At 48.0% G+C, this 19639-nt stretch overlaps 1 protein-coding gene across 4 annotated transcripts in view; it reads right to left on the bottom strand.

The window, feature by feature from the left end:
• Positions 1-604: 604 nt before the first annotated feature.
• WDR62 (WD repeat domain 62) overlaps positions 605-19639 on the bottom strand; it is a 44553-nt gene continuing 25518 nt past the window's right edge. For all 4 annotated transcript variants that reach the window (XM_084905187.1, XM_084905188.1, XM_084905189.1 and 1 more), the window contains exons 13-32: positions 18494-18619; positions 14697-14764; positions 14493-14614; positions 13598-13673; positions 12877-12988; positions 12724-12787; positions 11892-12017; positions 10723-10856; positions 8928-8980; positions 6952-7170; positions 5093-5217; positions 4649-4752; positions 4191-4301; positions 3783-3917; positions 3402-3513; positions 3160-3292; positions 3020-3080; positions 2166-2834; positions 1033-1190; positions 605-938 (exon numbers count right to left, since the gene is read on the bottom strand). In XM_084905187.1, coding sequence (XP_084761313.1) covers positions 675-938; positions 1033-1190; positions 2166-2834; positions 3020-3080; positions 3160-3292; positions 3402-3513; positions 3783-3917; positions 4191-4301; positions 4649-4752; positions 5093-5217; positions 6952-7170; positions 8928-8980; positions 10723-10856; positions 11892-12017; positions 12724-12787; positions 12877-12988; positions 13598-13673; positions 14493-14614; positions 14697-14764; positions 18494-18619 — 2972 coding nt within the window. In that variant the 3' untranslated portion in view covers positions 605-674. The remainder of the gene's footprint in view (positions 939-1032; positions 1191-2165; positions 2835-3019; positions 3081-3159; positions 3293-3401; positions 3514-3782; positions 3918-4190; positions 4302-4648; positions 4753-5092; positions 5218-6951; positions 7171-8927; positions 8981-10722; positions 10857-11891; positions 12018-12723; positions 12788-12876; positions 12989-13597; positions 13674-14492; positions 14615-14696; positions 14765-18493; positions 18620-19639) is intronic.

Genomic DNA, 19639 nt, shown 5'->3' with positions numbered 1-19639 from the left:
ACTGGGAGCTCATGGGATGTTGTAGTTGAGTACCGTCTTCCTGCTGGGGAAAAAAATTACTGTCCCAGCTGCTGGGTAGCCTGGGAATGCTGTCCAGATTGTCCAATGGGTAAACCTGTTCATCTTTCCTCTTTTTCCCCTGCTGCAGATGGGAACAAAAGCCTGGCTCTCTGAGGATCCAGCATGGGCCTGACCCAGGGGCCAATGGTAATATGTGCACTGGTAGTCAGGGTCTGACACATGATGATCGCAGCAGCTCCAGTGGGTTCTTGGGCATCAGTAGGGGGTAGGAAAGGACTGGCCCCTCTCTGGGGTATAGGTGGGGCTCAGTGGGCAAGGACCACATATGATCCCTCAGCAGCTCAGTGGGCTGGGGATAAGCAATACGAAAACCAGGTGCTGGGATCATTATTACTGCAGTTCCAAAACTTCTTGGAATGGTGGTCCTGTGTTCCCAATGACAGATTCCGAGAACAGGACTTAGCATCAGGGCTTATGAGAGTTCTTTGGGATGGTCCACCAGAACACTGCCCTCCACCCTCCCTCCCTGCATCCATCCACCTGAAGGGGCTTTGTAGATGTGCCAGATAGGCACCAGCACCCATTCTCCCAAATTGTCCGTTTATTTGCTTAAAAATAACTATTTCGTCAGAAAGTAGCAGGGCTGCTGACCCTCAGTCCCCCTGTGCCTTCCTCCGCACAGCCTGCACCAGCAGCTCTGAGTAGTGTTCCAGCAGGGCACGCAAATCTGGGCTGGCCAGGGGGCACAATGTAGGTGGGGAGGGAGGATCTGGGCTGGGAAGAGCCTGGGCTGGGGCCACATCATTCCCAACCAGCCAGTCATTGGTCTCTAACTGGCTGTGGATCCAAAGGAAGGTGGAGGCCAGCTCAGTCCGTGCCTGCCGTTGCTTGGTACTCAACTGGTCACTGGAGACCATCTGCAAAGGGTGCCAACCTTGTTAGGAACCACCCAGGCCAGGCAGCCCCAAGGCATTCCCTCAGCCCTTTCCCCTGACTCTGGGCTTGGCTCACCAGGTGATAAAGGTCCAGGGCTTCTTGGAAGGCAGTCTGTAGTTTCTGCACAATGTTCCCCACACTGCTCATCTCAAGGGAAGCTGGGGACAGGACTCTGGCTGGCACTCCAGGCTCCCCCCAGTGTCCAGGGCTGTCCCTGAGTACACTGAGTGCATCTGGGGATAGAGGGCAGGGAATGAAAAAGACACCTCTAACTTTACAGCTGTTCTGAGAGAGGCCATGGTGACTGGACTGATCCCTATTACTGTCCCACTGCCTGCAAAATGTACTTTCCTCAGTCCCCCAGGCTCCCCTCCCTCCCCTCCTGCAGGTCTCAAATGCCACTTTCTCTCGGAAGCCTGTTTTCATCATTTTGTTTAAAACTATAACAACAGCCTGGCAGATGTGGCTCAGTGGTAGAGAGTTGACCTATGAACAAGGAGTTCCGGTCAGGACACATGCCTGGGTTGCGATCTCGATCCCAGTGGGGGGCGTACAGGAATCAGCTGGCCAATGATTCTCTCATCATTGATGTTTCTATCTCTCTCTCCCTCTCTCTTTGAAATCAATTAAAAAATATGTATATGTTTTAAAACTGTAACAACTGCCCCCACTTCTCACTCCCTAAACCCTTTTTCTTTTTAAAATATATTTTATTGATTTTTCACAGAGAGGAAGAGAGAGGGATAGAGAGTAAGAAACATCGATGAGAAAGACGTGCACACCCCCCACCGGGATGTGCTCACAATCAAGGCACATGCCCTTGACTGGAATCGAACCTGGGACCCCTCAGTCCACAGTCCGATGCTCTATCCACTGAGCCAAACTGGTTCTGGCACTAAACCCTTTTTCTTTATTTCCCTCCTTAGCACATCACTTTGTGATACATTTAACACTTTCCTCATAGATTTAATTTGGGCATCTTTCCCAATTAAGGTGTAGATTCTTTGTAGTCTTGTTTACCACCTCATCCCATCCATGTCCTCAGGGCCTAGAACAAAAAGCCCAACACATACAAAGTGCTCACTAAATAGTTCAGTAAAGAATAAACGAATGTCATAGCCCCTGTGACCAGGCCAAGTGTCTACCTTTGGAGCTGTTAAATGAGATGAGTTTGGGAGACAACCCCTTATCCCAAGGGTGATACTCACCAGGGGTGAGCTCCAGGAGAGAGGTGATGCTGCCAGGCATGGCCTCTGAGAGTGGGGGGCTGTTGGGGTGGGCAGGGGTGTTGAGGGGCTCAGGGGCCAGAAGCCTTGGAATAAAGGCGGAGTTGTGGAGCCTCAAGGAGCTCATATCTATAGGGCTGGAAGCTGGGAAGCTAGCTGTTGTGACTGTGACATCGGACTGGGTGGCTACAGGTTCCTGGGACCAGACACAAGTAGTGGGTGGCTCCAGTGGGGGTGAGGGCAGTAAAAGCCTGTCACAGACGCTTGACAGGGTCTGCTTGAAGCTGGCCCGGGCTTCATGGCTGCCCTGGGAGGGAAGGACAGGCTCTTGGCCCTCACTGTCAGAACTGGTTGCTGCCGTGGTGGTGATGGCCTGAAGCTCCTGGTCCAGGGTGGCCAGCTTCCCCAGGGATGAGGGCCTGCAGAGGGGTCTCCCTCCCTCTTTGTCAACCAAGACAGGGTCCTCACTGTCTTCAAGGGAAATGCTGGGTGACATCTTGACACAGGAACTGGCAGCAGCCTCTATATAGGAACAGGTAGAGGGGGTGTGGAGGCCTGGAGTAGGTAGGGTTGTGGGTGCCAGAGGCTTCCTGTCTGTAGGCAGCGCTGAGGAGGAGGGGACACAGGAAGCTGGGCCTGTGAGGCAGGGGGCTGTAAAGGAAGCAAATATCCAGGTCACTTTTACATCCAAGCCAGAAAACTGATAGACAGGGCCCCACCCCAGGATAGCTGCAGGGTCTGAGCGGACTTTCCCCATCCCACTCATGGTTCAGCTGGGCATCCAGGGCCATTTGCTGAGAAGCCCAGGGATGTCTACTAGGAATGGTGACACTCACTCAGTGGGCACCAGGCCTCCAGATTGTCAAGGGACTCCTTAGCTTTCCTCCCAGAGAGGACCTGCAAGCACAACCATGAGGTGAGGACAGGCTTCCCAGCTCCCAGCCCTATGTCCTGAGGAGATGGCCCAAGTACTCACGTTGGTCCTCCCTGAGAAGGTGTAGCCAGTACCTGGTTCTGCTCTGGCCTGGTTCCCCTGGAGGTCTCTGAGTTTGACCTCCGGGGACTTCACAAGGTGCAGGTGCAGCGGGGAAGGGAAGGTGTGGTTGAGCCTGTGGGGAGGAAACCAGGCAGTTGTGCCTGCCCTGGGATGTTCCCGAGGACATAGCCCCATCCTGGAATTCAGAAAGCTGGAACATTCAGCAGTTTACCAGCTCCTACCTGGATGTCTTCTGGAGACGTGAGAGGAACTGGGCTGAGATGCTCAGCCGGGGATTAAAAAAGTCCTCATCTGCAGAGGCCGTCACATCTCTTAGGGATCTGTGAAAGAGCTCTAGGGGAAGATGCCAAGGGTGACCACAGAACCCCTATAGCCAACTAGTCCTAGGTCCAGGCAGACCCACAAAGCACCAGGCAAATCCTTCAAAACTCCCGTCAATAGACCACACAGAGCGACTGGAGCAGGAAGAAGAAACTGTGCAACTCAGTGCTTAAGATAAAACATGTGCCCTCCCACTATTTTCATGTTCCCCTGCTAGGGAAAGCCTAACCCAGAGATGCACACACAGTGCCTAGGCAGGGCTGAGAGGAGCAGGGCCCTACCCTCAGGGTGGGTGTCAGTAAGCGTCTCAAAGTGGTGGCGGAGAAACCTCTCTTGCTCAGGGGTCTGGGGCAGGGAGCCATTGGATATGCTTGTCAGCTCAGGCCGAGACAACTCTTCTGCAGTTCCTGGGCATTCTGTGAGAGGCAAATGGAGCAAGCGGGAGAGAACCTTCAACACTTAGTCATGGCAGACACCCCGACAGACACTTAACAATGGAGAAAGCTGGACTTGCCCAGCACACACCCTGGTGCCACCAGGCTTAGAAGGAAAGACTGATGTCTCTGTCTTCTTAAGTGAGGCTCAGTTGGCACCAAGTGTAGGGCTGATGTGGGGCCAGAGTTTATGTATCAAGACCAACCCCTAAGCAAGACCCATGCACTGCCCTTCCTCATGTCTGGCCTATTTACCTGGTATAGGGGTCACGGTCACGTCAAACCGAGGGTCTGAGTCCAGCTGTAGAGGGGAGGAATGGATGGTGGTGAAGGTACACTCCAAGTAGGCTTCTGAATCCCCTGAATCTAAAGAAGCAGGGAGGGGAAATGGGAGAGTCAGGAGCCCAAAACCACGCCCCTTTTGGGTGAGTCAGGTAAGTGGTTCAGTTTTCTAGATTTTAGTTTCCCCATCTGGAGAATGGGGATAATACTCGCCCCCTATTTTTATGGACCAACAAGGTTACACTTGGAGGAGGTGGCAGAGCTAAGCTGCCATCAGTAGGCAGTTTGTCTCCAGAATCCTCTGGTAACACCAAGGACCAAGTCTGTCTTCTACAATAGATTCTTGAATTTCAGGAAGGTCATCCTCAGTGCCCAGAATGAGGCCTAGCAGGATGAGACTACAGCAGGGTCCTTGCCAGGTCCCGACTCACCCTCAAGTTTGCTCTGATCCTTCGAGCCCATAGAGGAGACCCTGAGATAGGAGTCACCTTGCTGGTCTCCAGGCTCACTCTCCACTTCTTCTGAGACGTACTTGCTGCAGAGCCAATAGGGGAGGAGGAGGAAATGATAACATACTACTTAGTAAACAACTGGTCCCTACTCAGAACCCCAAAACATCTGTACCTTGCTCCCTTTGGGAGCACTACTTTGCCTCTCCTCCTTCCTCCAAAGGCTCCCTTCCCCCCAGAGTGCCTTGCACCTCCACCTAGAACCATGGACACATGCTGCAGGGCTGGGCTTCTACTCCATCTGGGCCACATCCCTTCCTCCCCACTCCCATAACCTACTGCAAGAGCAGTTCTTCCAGAATGTGCCTATCAGCTGAGGCTTCCTCTCTCCAACTAAGGCTCCCATTGTGTGTGAAAGACACCCACCTGTCTGTCCCTGGGACAGTCACCTCTACCTCCAGGGAGCTGATGACATCTCTGGCTTCAGAGCACTCCTTCTGTGGAGGCAGGAAGGAAGGATTCCTACAGCCATCTTCCTGGGGACTCTCTGACTGTGGGGTGAAGAGGCACAGCCATCTGAGGCAGCTGTGGCAACCAGGGCCCTTCCAAGTTTCTAAGTGTTACAGTAAAGAAGTCGGGGATAATGGCAGCCCCCACGGTTGGATGCTCACTGTGCACCAGGGCCTAGACCAAGCCTTTTGTTCACCAAGAACTCACTATGTATCCAACTGCATTATCATAAGCCCCTTTACAAATAAGGAATAAATATGGCTCTGACTCTGTAAGTGTTTATTTATATGAAGTTCAAAAACAGGCAAACCGGCCCTAGCTGGTTTGGCTCAGTGGATAGAGCCTGAGGACTGAAGGGTCCTGTGTTCAATTCTAGTCAAGAGCACATGCCTGGGTTGCAGGCTCGACTTCCAGTAGGGGGCATGCAGGAGGCAGCCAACCTAAAATTCTCTTTCATCCTTGATGTTTTTTTCTTTCTCCCTCTCCCTTCCTCTCTGAAATCAATAAAAATATATGTAAAAAAAACAACAACAGACAAACCAGTCCATGGTGAGAGAGGTCAGAATGCTGGTCACCCTGGGTGGAAGTACTGACTGGGAGGGGCACAGAGTCTTCCTGGAGGTAGACATGCTTTATATTTACCTTGGTGGTACATATACACAGGAAATAATTCATCAAGCTATTTACTTAAGATTTGTGCATAACTGCCTGTATATATTATACCACAATAAAAAAGAAAACATATAATAGGATAAAGAAGAATTTTATTTGGAAAATAATAAAATAAGAGCTAAAATTGCTTCAGCACCTCTAAGGGGACCCAGGCTCTGTTCTTAGCACTAGATTTCTATAAAAGTCCTTTGAGGGCTTTTTTTTTTTTTTTTAAATTCTCACCCGAGGACATGCTTAGAAAGAGGAAGGGAGAGGGAGACAGGGAGGGAAAGATAGGTATAGATATATAGAAATAGAGAGAAACATTGATGTGAGAGAGTAACATCGGATGCCTTCTGTATGCTCTGCTACTGGGGATCAAACCTACAATCCAGGTGTGTGTCCTGACCAGGAATAGAACAGGCAACGTTTCAAGCACAGGATGATGCACAACCAATTGAGCCAACCACCCCAGCCAGGCCTCTGAGGACTATATTTCAATAACCATTTTAAGAAATATTTTTAGTCATCTTTTTTTTTTATTATTATTATTATTTTTATGTCTATATTTTTGAAAACTGAAGCCCAGAGAGGCAGGCCTTGCTTTAATTCACACAGCAGAAAAGAGGCAGAGCCGAGTTCCACTTGTTCAAATGCCCCCCTACTCAGGCCCAGGCCTGCTCTTGGGCCCAAACTCTTTTTTTTTCTTTTCTTTTTTAAAAATATATTTTATTGATTTTTTACAGAGAGGAAGGGAGAGAGCTAGAGAGCTAGAAATGTCAATGAGAGAGAAACATCAACCAGCTGCCTCTTGCACACCCCCTACCGGGGATTTGCCCGCAACCAACGTACATGCCCTTGACCGGAATCGAACCTGGGACCTTTCAGTCCATAGACTGGCTCTACCACTGAGCCAAACCGGTTTTGGCTGGGCCCAAACTCTTAATCCTCAAAGGGACTCACCTTCTACATTCCTGGTCTGCCCTAAGAAGTCTCACCAGGCCTAGGCTCACCCTTCTGCCCTCTACCATTTTAGGCAAACCTCTCGTGCCCCTGAAGTGGTACAGTTAGTAGTGTTTTCCAAATGAGAGCATTGACAGTTGTGGAGCTGGGGCAGTCCTTACCTCATTCAGCAGGCCTGCCAGGCGCTGTGGCTTCACTATATCCAGAATGGAGTCCTCCAGACTGTCGGACTTTACGGGGGTAAAGCAGCAATCCAGGTCACGGACATCCAGGATGGTCTTGAGGGGCTCCTGATCAGCCCGCTCTGCCCACCGGCCATGTGGCTGGTAGCTATGCTTGGTGTAGAAGGCTGAGCCATCCACCATATCATCATCTCCAAGCTGAGGATGATGAGATGGTCAGGCAGCCAGCCAAATGATCACAAACTCCAATAAGGGCCAGGGACTGCACAAACCTCATCCAGTCTCTTGGCTTTAAACACTACTCAGAAAGAACTTCCAGACACCTGTCTCCAGCCTGAACCTTGCTCTTAAACTTCAGAAGTATCCATGCAACTGCCCTACAGCTCCAATTTAGCAAACACATTGAAAACTGATCTCCCCAAACCTCTTTCCTAAAGTCTTCCCCATCTCAGCTATTCTTTCCAGTTGCTCAGGCCCCAAACATTGAAGGTCATCCTTCAATCCTCTCTCTTATTTTGTCCCTCATACTCCACATTGTATTTCCTCAGCAAAATCTGTCAGCTTTGTCATTCAAACACATCCAAGATACAGCTACTTCCCCTTCTACCCTGGTCCTGCCAACTGATGCCTACTACCAAGACTGTTGCTTGAGACAGTGGAGGGTGGGTGTTTGAGAATTCAGGCCACCTAGCATCGATTCCATGTCCTCTAATTCCTAGCAGGGTGACCTTGGACAAGTTACCTAACCTCTTTGGGCCTCAATTTCCCTACTGTGAAATGGGATATGAAAAGCCCTTATCTCAATGAGAATTAAATAAGGTTTCACATGTAAAAGACTTAGAACAAAGCTTGCACAAAGCAAATGTACAGTGATTATTTGTTGCATGTAATTCCAATTGTAATCCTATATAATAAAAACCAAGCGACCTAAACCAGAGACCAGAACGACTGTGGCCCCTCGCCCCAGTGAGCCCCGCCCCCCCGTAGGGATCCCCACCCTATGCCCACTAGGGCAAGCCGGCCGGCTCCCACCCATGCACTGGGCCTCTATCTTATATAATAAAAGGTAATATGCAAATTTACCCTAATGGCAGAATGACCAGAACGACCACTTGACCAGTCACAATGAGGCAGGCACACTGACCACATCTTTGTCCCTTTCCCTGTCCGGCAGACTCTGATTGCCAAATGGTGAAAGGGGAACTGGGAGTGGGTAGTGGGAGACGCGAGGATGACCTGCGGTGGGGGTGGGGCCGGCAAGTGAGCAGGAATGGCCCCTTCACCTGGCCAGCAGGCTCTGATCATCTGATGGCAAATGGAGAATGGGGGGGGGGGGGGGGGGAGAGTGGTGGCGGGGGGTGGGAGGGGCCCAGGGCCAGTTGCAGGCAGCCAGGGAAGATGGCCCTGATCACAGGACAGGCCTAGGGACCATACCCACACACGAATTTCGTGCGCTGGACCATACCCACACACTAATAAGGGGAAGCTTGGGGGCCTGAGAGAGCATGGCCAGATGCCCTGACCTGGTCTGCAGGGAAGGGGATTACAGGAGGTATTTCCCTGCAAGGCTTTTATCTGAGGCCTGATATTGTTCCTAAAATAAACCCTCCAAACTAGGGTTTAGGATTCTGCTAGCCTGCTCTTCCTCCAAGATAACAATCATCCATTCAATTCTAATATTATTTCCTTCCTCAAATTTTTCCCCTTCATAGCACTTATAGGCTCCAAAAATAGTTTATTGTGGATATTGTCCATCTCCTATGTAAGAAAATGAACTTGTGAAGGCAGAGATTTGTCAGTAGATACATGTTGCATGAATGAAGGGCTATCTAAGCTGAGACTAGAAGGGTGATGGGATTCTCCAGGGAAGAGAGATATGGAGAGGGAAAATAAACAAGAACATGGAGGAGGGTACCCCTACTTGGCCAGGTATCACAGTTTCCAAGCAGACTTACCAGCCGCTTTGCCCAGAGTGGCAGCTTGCCATTGGTCAGTAGGCACTGAGGATCTGAAGAGACACATAGAATCATGAAAAGAGAATAAATAACCCAACAACCATACATAAACAGGCAATTCTCCAAGCAGACAATATAGAACCCACAGACATATCAAAAGATGCTTAGCCTCACTAACTGTCAGGGAAATGCACATTGACACAATGGGATATAATGTTTTACCCATAAGATTTGACCAAAATTAAAATGCTGCATACTATCAAATGGTGGCAAAAACATGGGGGAAGGAAGCGGGAACACGGATGAGGCAGTAAGTGGATTTGGAGGGCCCTGTTCTCATTTAAGAGAAAAAATATATAACCCCGGGCCTAGCATTGTCAGTCCTCAGCCTTTGTCCTGGAGAAACACTCTCACACATGCCTGAGGAGGACTAGCAGTGGTCAGCATAGTCTCCTTCACAACAATATAAAGTTAGAAAAAACTAAATGCCTATCCAGAGGGAGTAACTTAAAATACCCTACTTTGGTGCTGGTTAAAGGAGGGAAGTTTCTGCTTCATATCCACTAACATACAGGTAGATAAGATACTTTTGAGAGGAAAAAGATACAGAACAATATTATAGTATAATAAAATTTGTGGTCACATATATGTTTGCTATGGATATGTACAATATATCAATGTTCATGAAAAGGCCTATAAGGAGTCACACCTGGAGAGGACACTAGATTGGGAGTGAGGGTGGGTGATGAAGAAAATTAACTTATCCTGATTTTCCCCCAAAGCTGAATTTTCATGATGCTGTTGCCTGCCAATCAGCCATCAGTTGGCCTGTGCCTGTTGGCCCCTTGTTGCTGGAGCCCACCACCCACATTAAAAGCATCTAGTGTTAATCTCTATTCCCATAGCTGGAGCCACCATGCCTGGAGCCACCAGGCCTGAGGGACCTAAGAGAAATCTGTCAGGGCTTCTGGGAAAAGGTTCCTTTCTAAAAGATTCTGGGAGGAAATGCTCTATTCAAACATGATTCTGATGCCTTAAACTTAAGCAACCATCTTACAATTATGAGGCCTACATCAAGGCAATATACAGAGGAGCAGAAATTTATAGAGGGCCTGGCCTTTTGTAAAGACATTAAGCTATTGCTCTCCCTTTTGCCTGAACTACAAAATCTGTTCTGTCTTCTGGTTAATGTGCTCTGTTTCTTCTAGGACCTCATCTTTACACTCCTCCCAGGAAAGGAAGAGTCTACCTGATTGCAAAGCCAATATAGAGAAAAGTAGATCCCAGAGACAGAGAAAAATACATTCCTTTAACATCACCTGACTATTTGTGTTTGTTTTTTTAGAGAAAGCCTTTTTTTAAAAAAATATATTTTATTGATTTTGTACAGAGAGGAAGGGAGAGAGATAGAGAGCTAGAAACATCGATGAGAGAGAGTCATCGATCAGCTGCCTCTTGCACACCCCCTACTGGGGATAACCCGGGTCCCTTCAGTCCCCAAGCCGACGCTCTATCCATTGAGCCAAACCGGTTTCGGCCACCTGACTATTTGGATCCAGCTATGCTGAAGCCAATCCTCTTACATTTTCAGGCACATGAACCAATAAATTCTTTTTCCAGCTTAAGACAATGAGAGTCTGGTGCTATTACACTAAGAGAGTCCTGACTAAAATATGATTATTGAACTTTAATATATGCCAGGCATGAAAGCAAAGCAGTGGGTGAAACCTAGCAATGACCCCATAGACTGACAGAGGTCAACAGAGGGCTCCTTTGGATGGGCCCCCTTCCCAACCTGGATCCAAGCTCTCTTTGGATGGTGTCTTCAGTAATTCTTCAGGTTCACACTCTCCTTCCAGCTCATCCTCCGTCTGCTCTCCAGATCTTAGAGAGCAAATCTCGTTGGGCATGGATGCATATGTCTCCTGCCTGAAACCAGGAATGAGGAAGGCAAGGAAAGAAATAGGTAAGTAGGGTGCTAGAGGAACCTGCCTAGGGCCAGGACCCTGTGCTAGATTCCAAATGAACATATTACTAACTTCAAAATGGTACTGGGAGGTCTCACTACTCTGCTAGAAACATATCACCATAATAAATGAGATTTGAGAGTCTGGGTTCAGAAAATAAGACAAATGCTCCAAGGGCCACCCACAGCAATGGGACCTTTGAACAGTAAAGCAGATAGTGGGGCTTAAGTATTGAGCTGCTGGTTCTGTTTTGGGAAGTAAAGGGTGGCAATGAGATTTTTAGCTCCTTTGGAATACAGGAGACTAAAACATGATTGACACGAGGTGAGCACTGGTGCCAGGACCTGCTCCAGCCAGAGTAGGGTGCGAGACTCAAAACCAGGAGCCAAAGGTAGCTGCTCTCTCCCTAGGTGCCTATATCTACAATATTTCCAAAACCACTGCACATATCAAGGGCTGGTCCCCACAGGGAGGCAATGACAAAGCCTCAAAACAGAGATGGGGACAGCTCCAGGAGGAGAAAAAAAAAAAAATCCCACAATCTTGCAATAAAACCGAGACCTCCAAACCAAAATCCTAAATAAAAAACTAGATCATGAATTCACTCCAAATAAAAGTGGTCTTTCAGCATAAAAACTTCAAAGAATAGAAGATATCTCAACACCACTGGACCCCTTCCTGACCTTCTTCCCTACTCCTGGAGCCTCCTGGGCTTCCCTATCTGGAGAGCCTGGGAGCACTGTGATAGGGGAATATCACAGTGCTCCCAGGCTCTCCAGGTACTTTGCTTTTCCACTCCCAAACCCTTCTCATATATATTATCACAGCTTTGTATTCAAAGCCCGTCTTCTACGCTCGACTGTGAGAGTGCAGAAGGCAGGGCCCAGGGCTGTCTTGGCTGTGGCAATGTCCTCAGCATCGTCATCTTGGGGCCAAGGGCAGGAACATATTCCTCTGAGGGAGGAGAGATTGAATATGTACAGGTGGCTGCTAGGACCTGGGATGGCTTCTCCATTTCCCATCCTTTGTATTCTGCTGCTGCTGCTCCAGATGGTCAATTTCCAGCAAGTGCTGCTTCATGCAATTGGTAATCTCTGGGCCCAGGTGCCAGATGAACACACAGCTGTAGAGGCCAAAGAGAGATGTGGAGGGAGAGGAACAATGACTATGGATGCAATCTAACTCTGAAGCCACCTGAGTCATCACAGCCAAGACTGAATTTCCTGGCACCTCCCAGAAAACACAGTCCATCAGCTTAGTGCAGGGGCTGCAGCCATGCCAGGTCCACATCCTGGATAGGCTCCAGGGCAGCTAACCAGGACCTGTTCTGAAATCTTCCAGACCAACGAAGGGGGCTGTGAGAAAGCATTGTAGCAAATTGAAGGGAGTGGCAAAAGGGACTTTCTTGAATAACAACATTGTGATAAGAAATTCATTTTTATTTATTATATTTACTATAAATTAGTATATATATCATTTATATAAGGAAATATATCAGAATGACATATATGATCATCGCTTTTGATTTTCACCATATAATTTTCAAGGTAGATGGTATCAGCTCTCTTACAAAGGAGCAAACTGAGGCTGAAAGAGGGAAATGACCTGCAAATAAGTAGCAGATATGGGATTTGAACTCAGGACTGGGTGTGACACCAAGGTGCATGCTGATCAAGGAGAGAGAAAGCTGGAATTTTCAGAAGAGCTCTCTGCACAGGCAGGTTGTGAGCCTGGTGTTTCTGGTCTCTGAGGCCCTGCTCTCCCCACAGTGTAGGTCCCACCTGTTCCTAAAGGGAGGCCAGCCTGGGCAACCTCGAGGCCTTTCCCACCTGTCTCCAGATACTGTAATCAAGTGACGACAGTCATAGGTGAACTTCATGCCAGTGACAATTTCTAGAAACAGAGCAGAGAAGCTGCATTGACCTGAGTCAGAAGGCTATGTGGGGTGGGGAGATGTCTCAAGTATTGTTAGGCACACCCACCAGAATGGCCAAACATCTTGGCAATGCACTCGCCCGAGTAAAAGTCTATCACCGAGATGCTTTTGTCAGAGCAGCTTGTGGCCAGGAAGGTGCCAGAGGGGTCCACGTGGACCTGCCAAGAAGAGGATGCAAATGATGTTTCATGTTGCCTGCTTCTCACCCTCAGCCCCCACTGATTGAGGACCACCCGCCTGCTCAACTCATCCCAGAGCCCTCACGACACACACCCTGGTTCGGTAAGAACTCCTGTTCCCATTTCACAGGTAAAGAAATTAACAACCACAACAATGGTACTGATGCACAGAACAACCCTGTGACAGAAGCTCTCTATATTTGTATTTTACAGATGATGAGCCAGACTGGAAAGATAACGCTTGCCCAAGGTTACAATCAGCCTGAACTCTTACCTAGTCCAGAGGCTCTGAGAAGGTCCTTGCCTTGGCCTGGGTAACACAGGCAGGGGATAAGCCTGGCAAGAGAGCCCAGGCCTCTTCGCAGCACATTCTGTTGCCCTCAAAACGGAAACCAGTTAAAATGGCTCCACTTGGGAAATGGCTCAGTAAGTAAAGGTGAAATAGTGTGAGCTACCCCTTGGCTCTCAGCCAGACCAGAGTGGGTAGTTGGCCAGCAAGTGATCCTTTGACCAGAATAGCAGATACAAAGGGGAACCTTGTGTGTGAGGTGTGTTATAGTTTTCACCCTGGGGGCTGTGGCTCCTCACCTTCAGCAGAGACCCTTCGTCACCTTGGGAGCCCTTGTAGCATTTCTTCTGCTTTCCATTCATGGTGTTGTAGACTCTGGGGAGGTGGTTGCAGAATATGGCCAACACGGACCTGTCTACCCGCCCCCTCCTTTCTCTGGAAGCCCACTGCCACTGCTTATCCCCCATTCAATGCCTGGACTGAAATTCCATCTCAGGCTAAAGTCATGGAAATTACTTATTAGGGTGTCTGTTGAATTAATGCCTGTCTCCCTGCCATAGAGCAAGCTTGAGTGTCTAACACCCAATTTGAATGAGCAAATGAAGGAGGTGAGAACCTCTTTGTGCATGCTATGTCCTCCGCACATTCTCTTCTCCCCTTCTTGGCTCAATCCTTCACAGTCTCAGTTCAGACATTCCTTCCATCAGGCCCTGTTTGATTCCCAGGTGGGTTCAGGTATCTCTCCAGAGCCCAACCCCTTGGTTTCCCCTATCCCAGCCCTGACCACTCCATGTGTCGCTGCCACGTGAAGTGTCCACTTCTCCTCCACAGGACTGTGAGTTTTGTGAAGGCAGGGCCTGGAGCTGCCCTGCTCACTGCTGCTACTGACTATCCCAGGCAAGTGCTCAGGGAATATAGGAGAAAGAATAAGTTTTAAGTCATATCAGCACATCTCAGTCACCCCACATAGGCTTCTGGAGAGCCTGAAGGAACCCTCTGCTAATCTGGAGGCTATGCCTAGGTGAACCCACCTCCTAAGAAACACCTGCTGGGTCCCTCTACCCACTCAGCTTGGTGAGCAGGGTGAAGGAGAGCAGATAGCTCATGAGAAAACAGACTTAACTAGGTCCCATTCAGGCCCCACTTATCAAGCAGCCAAGGCCAGGCTGAGTAAGAGCCCAGGCAGTTCCTTACCTCACGTTGCGGTCCTGGCAGGCCACAGCCACGTACTTCTGGGTGATGTCAATATCCATGTCATACAAGGTAGTCTTTTCTGCCACATGGTGTGTTCGGACAAAGTGGAGCCCATCGGAGCCCTAGCAGGGCAGGCAGGGCCTTCAAAGGACAACTCTGACAAGCCCCCAAACCCCAGCCCCCAAGAAGGCCACCTCACTCTACCCGCTGGGCACTGCGAAAGTAGATGCTCTTGTCGGCCCCACAGCTGATCATTTGGATGTCTCTGTTGCCTGGAAGAGGAGGAAGTGGTGTATTAGGACACCCTAGGCCTCACTGGGGCTAGGATCCTAGCTACAGAACTCCACTGCAAGAGAATTCTGCTAGGAGTCAGAGCGACTTTCCAGTGGTTAGGTGGGTGCTAGGTGCAGATAGGAGTCTATAAGATGTGAGCAGTGTGTGTGAGGGGGTACAGATGGAACAGTTGCAAGGGAGGCCTCTGTTGAACAAGGATACCTAGGGAAACAAAAGCCAGGGACACAGAAGGGGCACCATGTCTAAGAAAGGTAGACTACTGGAGGCTCATGCCATCAAGAACTATCAGAACATCCCCACATACTTCAGGCCAGGTCCCATGCCACGTTGGCTTCCCTCTTCCTGACTGCTCACTAGCCACTCATATACAAATGGGACCCAGGGCCTGAGTCACATGGTCCTTGACTCAGGGTGCACAGAGTCAGGACAGGACCAGGACTGAAGCCTGGCATTCTCTGGTTAAATGCTGTGTTCTGAACCCTGCTTCCTCTCCAAACCTCAGCTTCCTATCTGTATAATAAGCCTATAATGGCCCCTGCCCTAAGAAATTGTGTGAAACCTTTGGGAACAGTGGCTGGTAAGCACTTTTATTATTGTTCTTCCTTTATTAAAAAAAATATTTTTATTTGTATTGATTTCAGAGAAGGGAGAAATACAATAGAAATGTGGTGAGAGAGAATTACTGATCAGCTGCTCCTGCACGTCTCCTACTGGGGATCAAGCTTGCAACCCGGACATGTAACCCATCTGGGAATTGAAACATGACCTCCTGATTCATAGGTTGACGCTCAACCACTGTGCCATACTGCCTTTCTTTATAGAATAACAGCACAAATACCTCACAGAGTTGTGGTGAAAATGAAAAGGCAAAATAAATACTTAGAAGCTTGGTACAACAGATGCTGCTCCTTCATGACAAGACATTTGAGAGAGCCCAGGACTGACATACAAGTTAAGATGTTACTCTAGCAGGAGTCACTGGCTCATAGAAGCGAGTGAGCCATTTGTAGGAGGGAGTATGACATGGGAAAGACCCAGAGAGGGCTTTAACATTACTGTTAATGTTCTGCTTTTTAATCTGGGATGGTAGGTCCAAACATTTAGTAATGTTAGGACCAAGAACAATCAGAACAATCGCTGGCTATAAAAAATTGATGTATGTATTCTAGTGCATACCTACTGACAATGAACCTTGATGTGGATATTCACTGTATTAGTCATGTGCCACTTAATGATAGGGATATATTCTGCGAAATGTGTTGTCAGGTGACTTTGTCATTGTGATACCATCACAGAGAGCCCTTAGATGATAAAGCCTATTACATGGCTAGACTGTATGGGATAGTCCATTGCTCCTAGACTATAAGCCTGCACAGCATGTTATTGCACAAAACAACACAAAATTAAATCAAGCATTAGAGAAAATGATAAGATCAAGAGAGTCAGTTAGACAAGATGTATAAGGCTGCTGCCAGTGTAACATGGCATACTGTTTTATAGCAAACTTTGTTTTGTAAGTATAAAGAGTATATGCTAAAATAACTTATAGTAAATACACAAACCAGTAACTTAGGTGTTTATTATTATTATTATTATGTACTACATGTAATTGTATGTGCTATACTTTTATATGACAGGCAGCTAAGATTTGTTTACATCAGCATCACCACAAACACGTGAGTACTATGATGTGTATTGCATTGTGATATTACAGTGGCTACAATGTCACTAGGCTATAGGAATTTTTTAGTTCATTATGTTATGGAACCATCTTCATATAGGCAGCCTGATATTGATTGAAATGTTGTCATGTGGCACATATTATATTCTGTAAACTACATGTACTGTCTTCTACTTGTATGGACATGCTTCACAGGAAAGAATTAGAAGACTGAGTCTTTCTTTAGCAGGATAGTTTCAGATAGATTCAGACCGACTGGTGCCCAGTTTATATTGACTATCATCAATGTTTTGGGCATAACCAAGTGAGCCAGCCTGGCAGAGTGGGGCACTTGGAGCTTCATCCTCTCAGACTGGCTGGGGCTCTAATGAAGGCCCACCTTTCAGAAGATGGCCTAAAGGACCAACTCCTGGCCCAATTATCATCTTTCTTGGATCTAGACCATTCATTAAAGATGAGGTCAGTGCCCTGGCTGGGTAGCTCAGTTGTTGGAGAGTCATCTAACAGGGTTGTGGGTTTATTCCCCTTCAGGGCACATAGAGGAATGAACCAATGAATGTATAGGTAAGTGGGACAGCAGATCTCTCTCTCTATAGATTTCTCTCTTTCTCTTCCTCCCTCTCTGTTTCCTTCGCTCCCTCTCTCTCCTCTCTCTCCAATCAATCAATAAATTAACTTTTAAAAGGCAAGAGGCCAAACTGCCAGATTTGCTGCTTTATTCTAACTACTTCTAGTCAATGGAAAGAGCAGGGTGTCTGAGAAGGATGTCTGAGAAGTTTTAGTGAGGTCTTCATCAAGACAAAACATAACTTGTTTTTGTTCAGCATCCTATCACCTTTGCTAGAGAGAGGTAGGGCAAGAAGTGGAGAGGACCAAGGGACATTAATACATTCTCAGTCACAAAATTATACTGTAAATAACATTTCATAGTCAAGAACTAGACTAGATGAATGCATTCTCCCATGAATATATATATTTAAAAAAAATACATATTTCATTGTTTTTTTACAGAGAGAAAGGTAGAGAAGGATAGAGAGCTAGAAACATCAATGAGAGAGAAACATCGATCAGCTGCCTCCTTCACACCCCCTACCGGGGGATGTGCCCGAAACCAAGGTACATGCCCCTGACCGGAATCGAACCTGGGACCCTTCAGTCCACAGACCAACGCTTTATCCACTGAGCCAAACCGTTTTCGGGGAATATATACTTCTTAAATAGAGCTTTAAACATGTTCTTAGGTTCTGATCACTTACACCCCACAAGGCCTGCCTCCCCTCCCCTTGGAACTCCTGAGGGACAGGGATTTCTATACTGAACCTTTTCAGTGTTGGAAGAATCCCTTTGATTTCCTGGTTGAGCATGGGCTTTGGAGAAGGCAAGATCCTAGGCCTGCACCTACTAACTGTGTGACTCTGGCTATAAAATGGGTTAAGGAATGGGATACTACTAGATGGCACAAGGATAATCCCCAGCAAAGAATTAGCCTCTAGCAATTGTCACGGTTACTTTTCCCCCCGGTTAATGTCATCAGTGCTCAACCTGTCTTCTCAGAGGACTGGCACCCTGATTTCTCTTTGGAGACCAGCCCTCATCTAATACCAGTCCTCCAGGATCAGGAGCAGAGGTAGGTGGTGGCTGGGCACACGAGCACGACCTGGCCAAAGAGAAACCTCTAAAGCCCTGGCACCAATAGCTATTCTGTAAAGGGCAGGGGCCTCAAACCAGCAAAAGAAGTCAGTTCCAATTTCTGCCAAAATGGATAGGAAGGTGGCAGATTTCTCTCCAGTGGCCCAGTGACAACCAAGATCCTGCCCTCCAGAGAAAGGCATAGCTATCAGAGGAAGAGAGTCCTAATAAATAATTTAATTTAAAAAAATTCAACCTTTGGATCCAGCTGTGCCAGCTTGTTTCTCCCCTTTGGGGGGGGGGGGGGGGGTCCTAAGCTGAAAAGAGTTTTTGCTGTTACTTGCAGCCAAAGGAATCCATTAAATGAGATTGTGGAAGCGAGAGGGAAGGGACTCACCTGCAAATTTGATGGCTGTGATGGAGGAGGAGTGGTCATCCAGGGTCTGCTCCAGCTTGTAGTTCTTCTCCACGTTCAGCACGTGGATCAGTCGGTCCCGACTGGCCGAGGCAAGCAAGGTCAGCCCTGTGAGTGGAGAGGGTGGCCCTGGGTTCCCTGGAGACTACTTAATGCCTTGGCCTCCTAAAGAGCAGCATGGCGAACTTTCCAGGTCTTTGGTTCCATAATTGCTGCTAACTTGCTCTAAACCCAGAAAGGGAACACTCCCTCAGCTCCATGCAATCTTTCCCCGGTCCTCCCAAATCCAGGCATTTCACATCCCATTAATCCAGGGAGGATTAATCTTCATGTAAACATGGATGCTCCTTCACTTGTGCCACAACAGACATTCTAGTAGAGTCCAGCACTCCCTCCAACTCCTTGGCATGCCCTATTAACTTCTCAGCTTCCCCAAAACACTTCCCCTTCACTCTCTGAGCTCTGACTACATGGGCTTTGTCCAGGCCCTACTGACTACCTATCCACTGCCATACTTCCTTCTATCATTAGGCCTTTCCTGCTGGCCCATTTATTTATTTATTTATAAATATAGTTTTATTGATTTCAGAGAGGAAGGGAGACAGAGAGAAATAGAAACATCAATGATGAGTCATTGATCAGCTGCCTCCTGCATACCCCACACTGGGGATTGAGCCTGCAACTCGGGCATGTGCCCTGACTAGAAATCGAACCATGACCTCTTCATTCATAGGTCGACGATCAACAACTGAGCCACGCCAGCCAGGCTCTCCTGGCCCCTTTAGACAGTGCCTACACTGGTCACCTGGTACATCTGAGGTGTAACATATGACTAGAGGTGGAAGGGAACTCAGGAAAGATAAACTGAATAAACAGAGATTCAGAGAAAGTTTAGTGGGATAGAGGGTGCCAGGGAAGGAAGAAGGAAAGAATCATTAACATATGAGGATATACCTCTGCCTAAGTTAAGAATGTATCATCAAAATCAAATTATGAGGAAAACAGACATACCCAAATTGAAGGAAATTCTACAAAATGACTGGCCTAGCCCTGCCTGTGTTTCTCAGTGGCTAGAGTGCTGGCCCACACACCGAAGGGTCACGGAATCAATTCCCGGTCAAGGGCACA

The sequence above is a fragment of the Pipistrellus hanaki genome, assembly GCF_964339955.1.
Source record: "Pipistrellus hanaki genome assembly, chromosome: 15".
NCBI lineage: Eukaryota > Metazoa > Chordata > Mammalia > Chiroptera > Vespertilionidae > Pipistrellus > Pipistrellus hanaki.
Note: the sequence above shows the minus strand (reverse complement) of the source record. Positions and strands in the feature narration are given on the sequence as shown.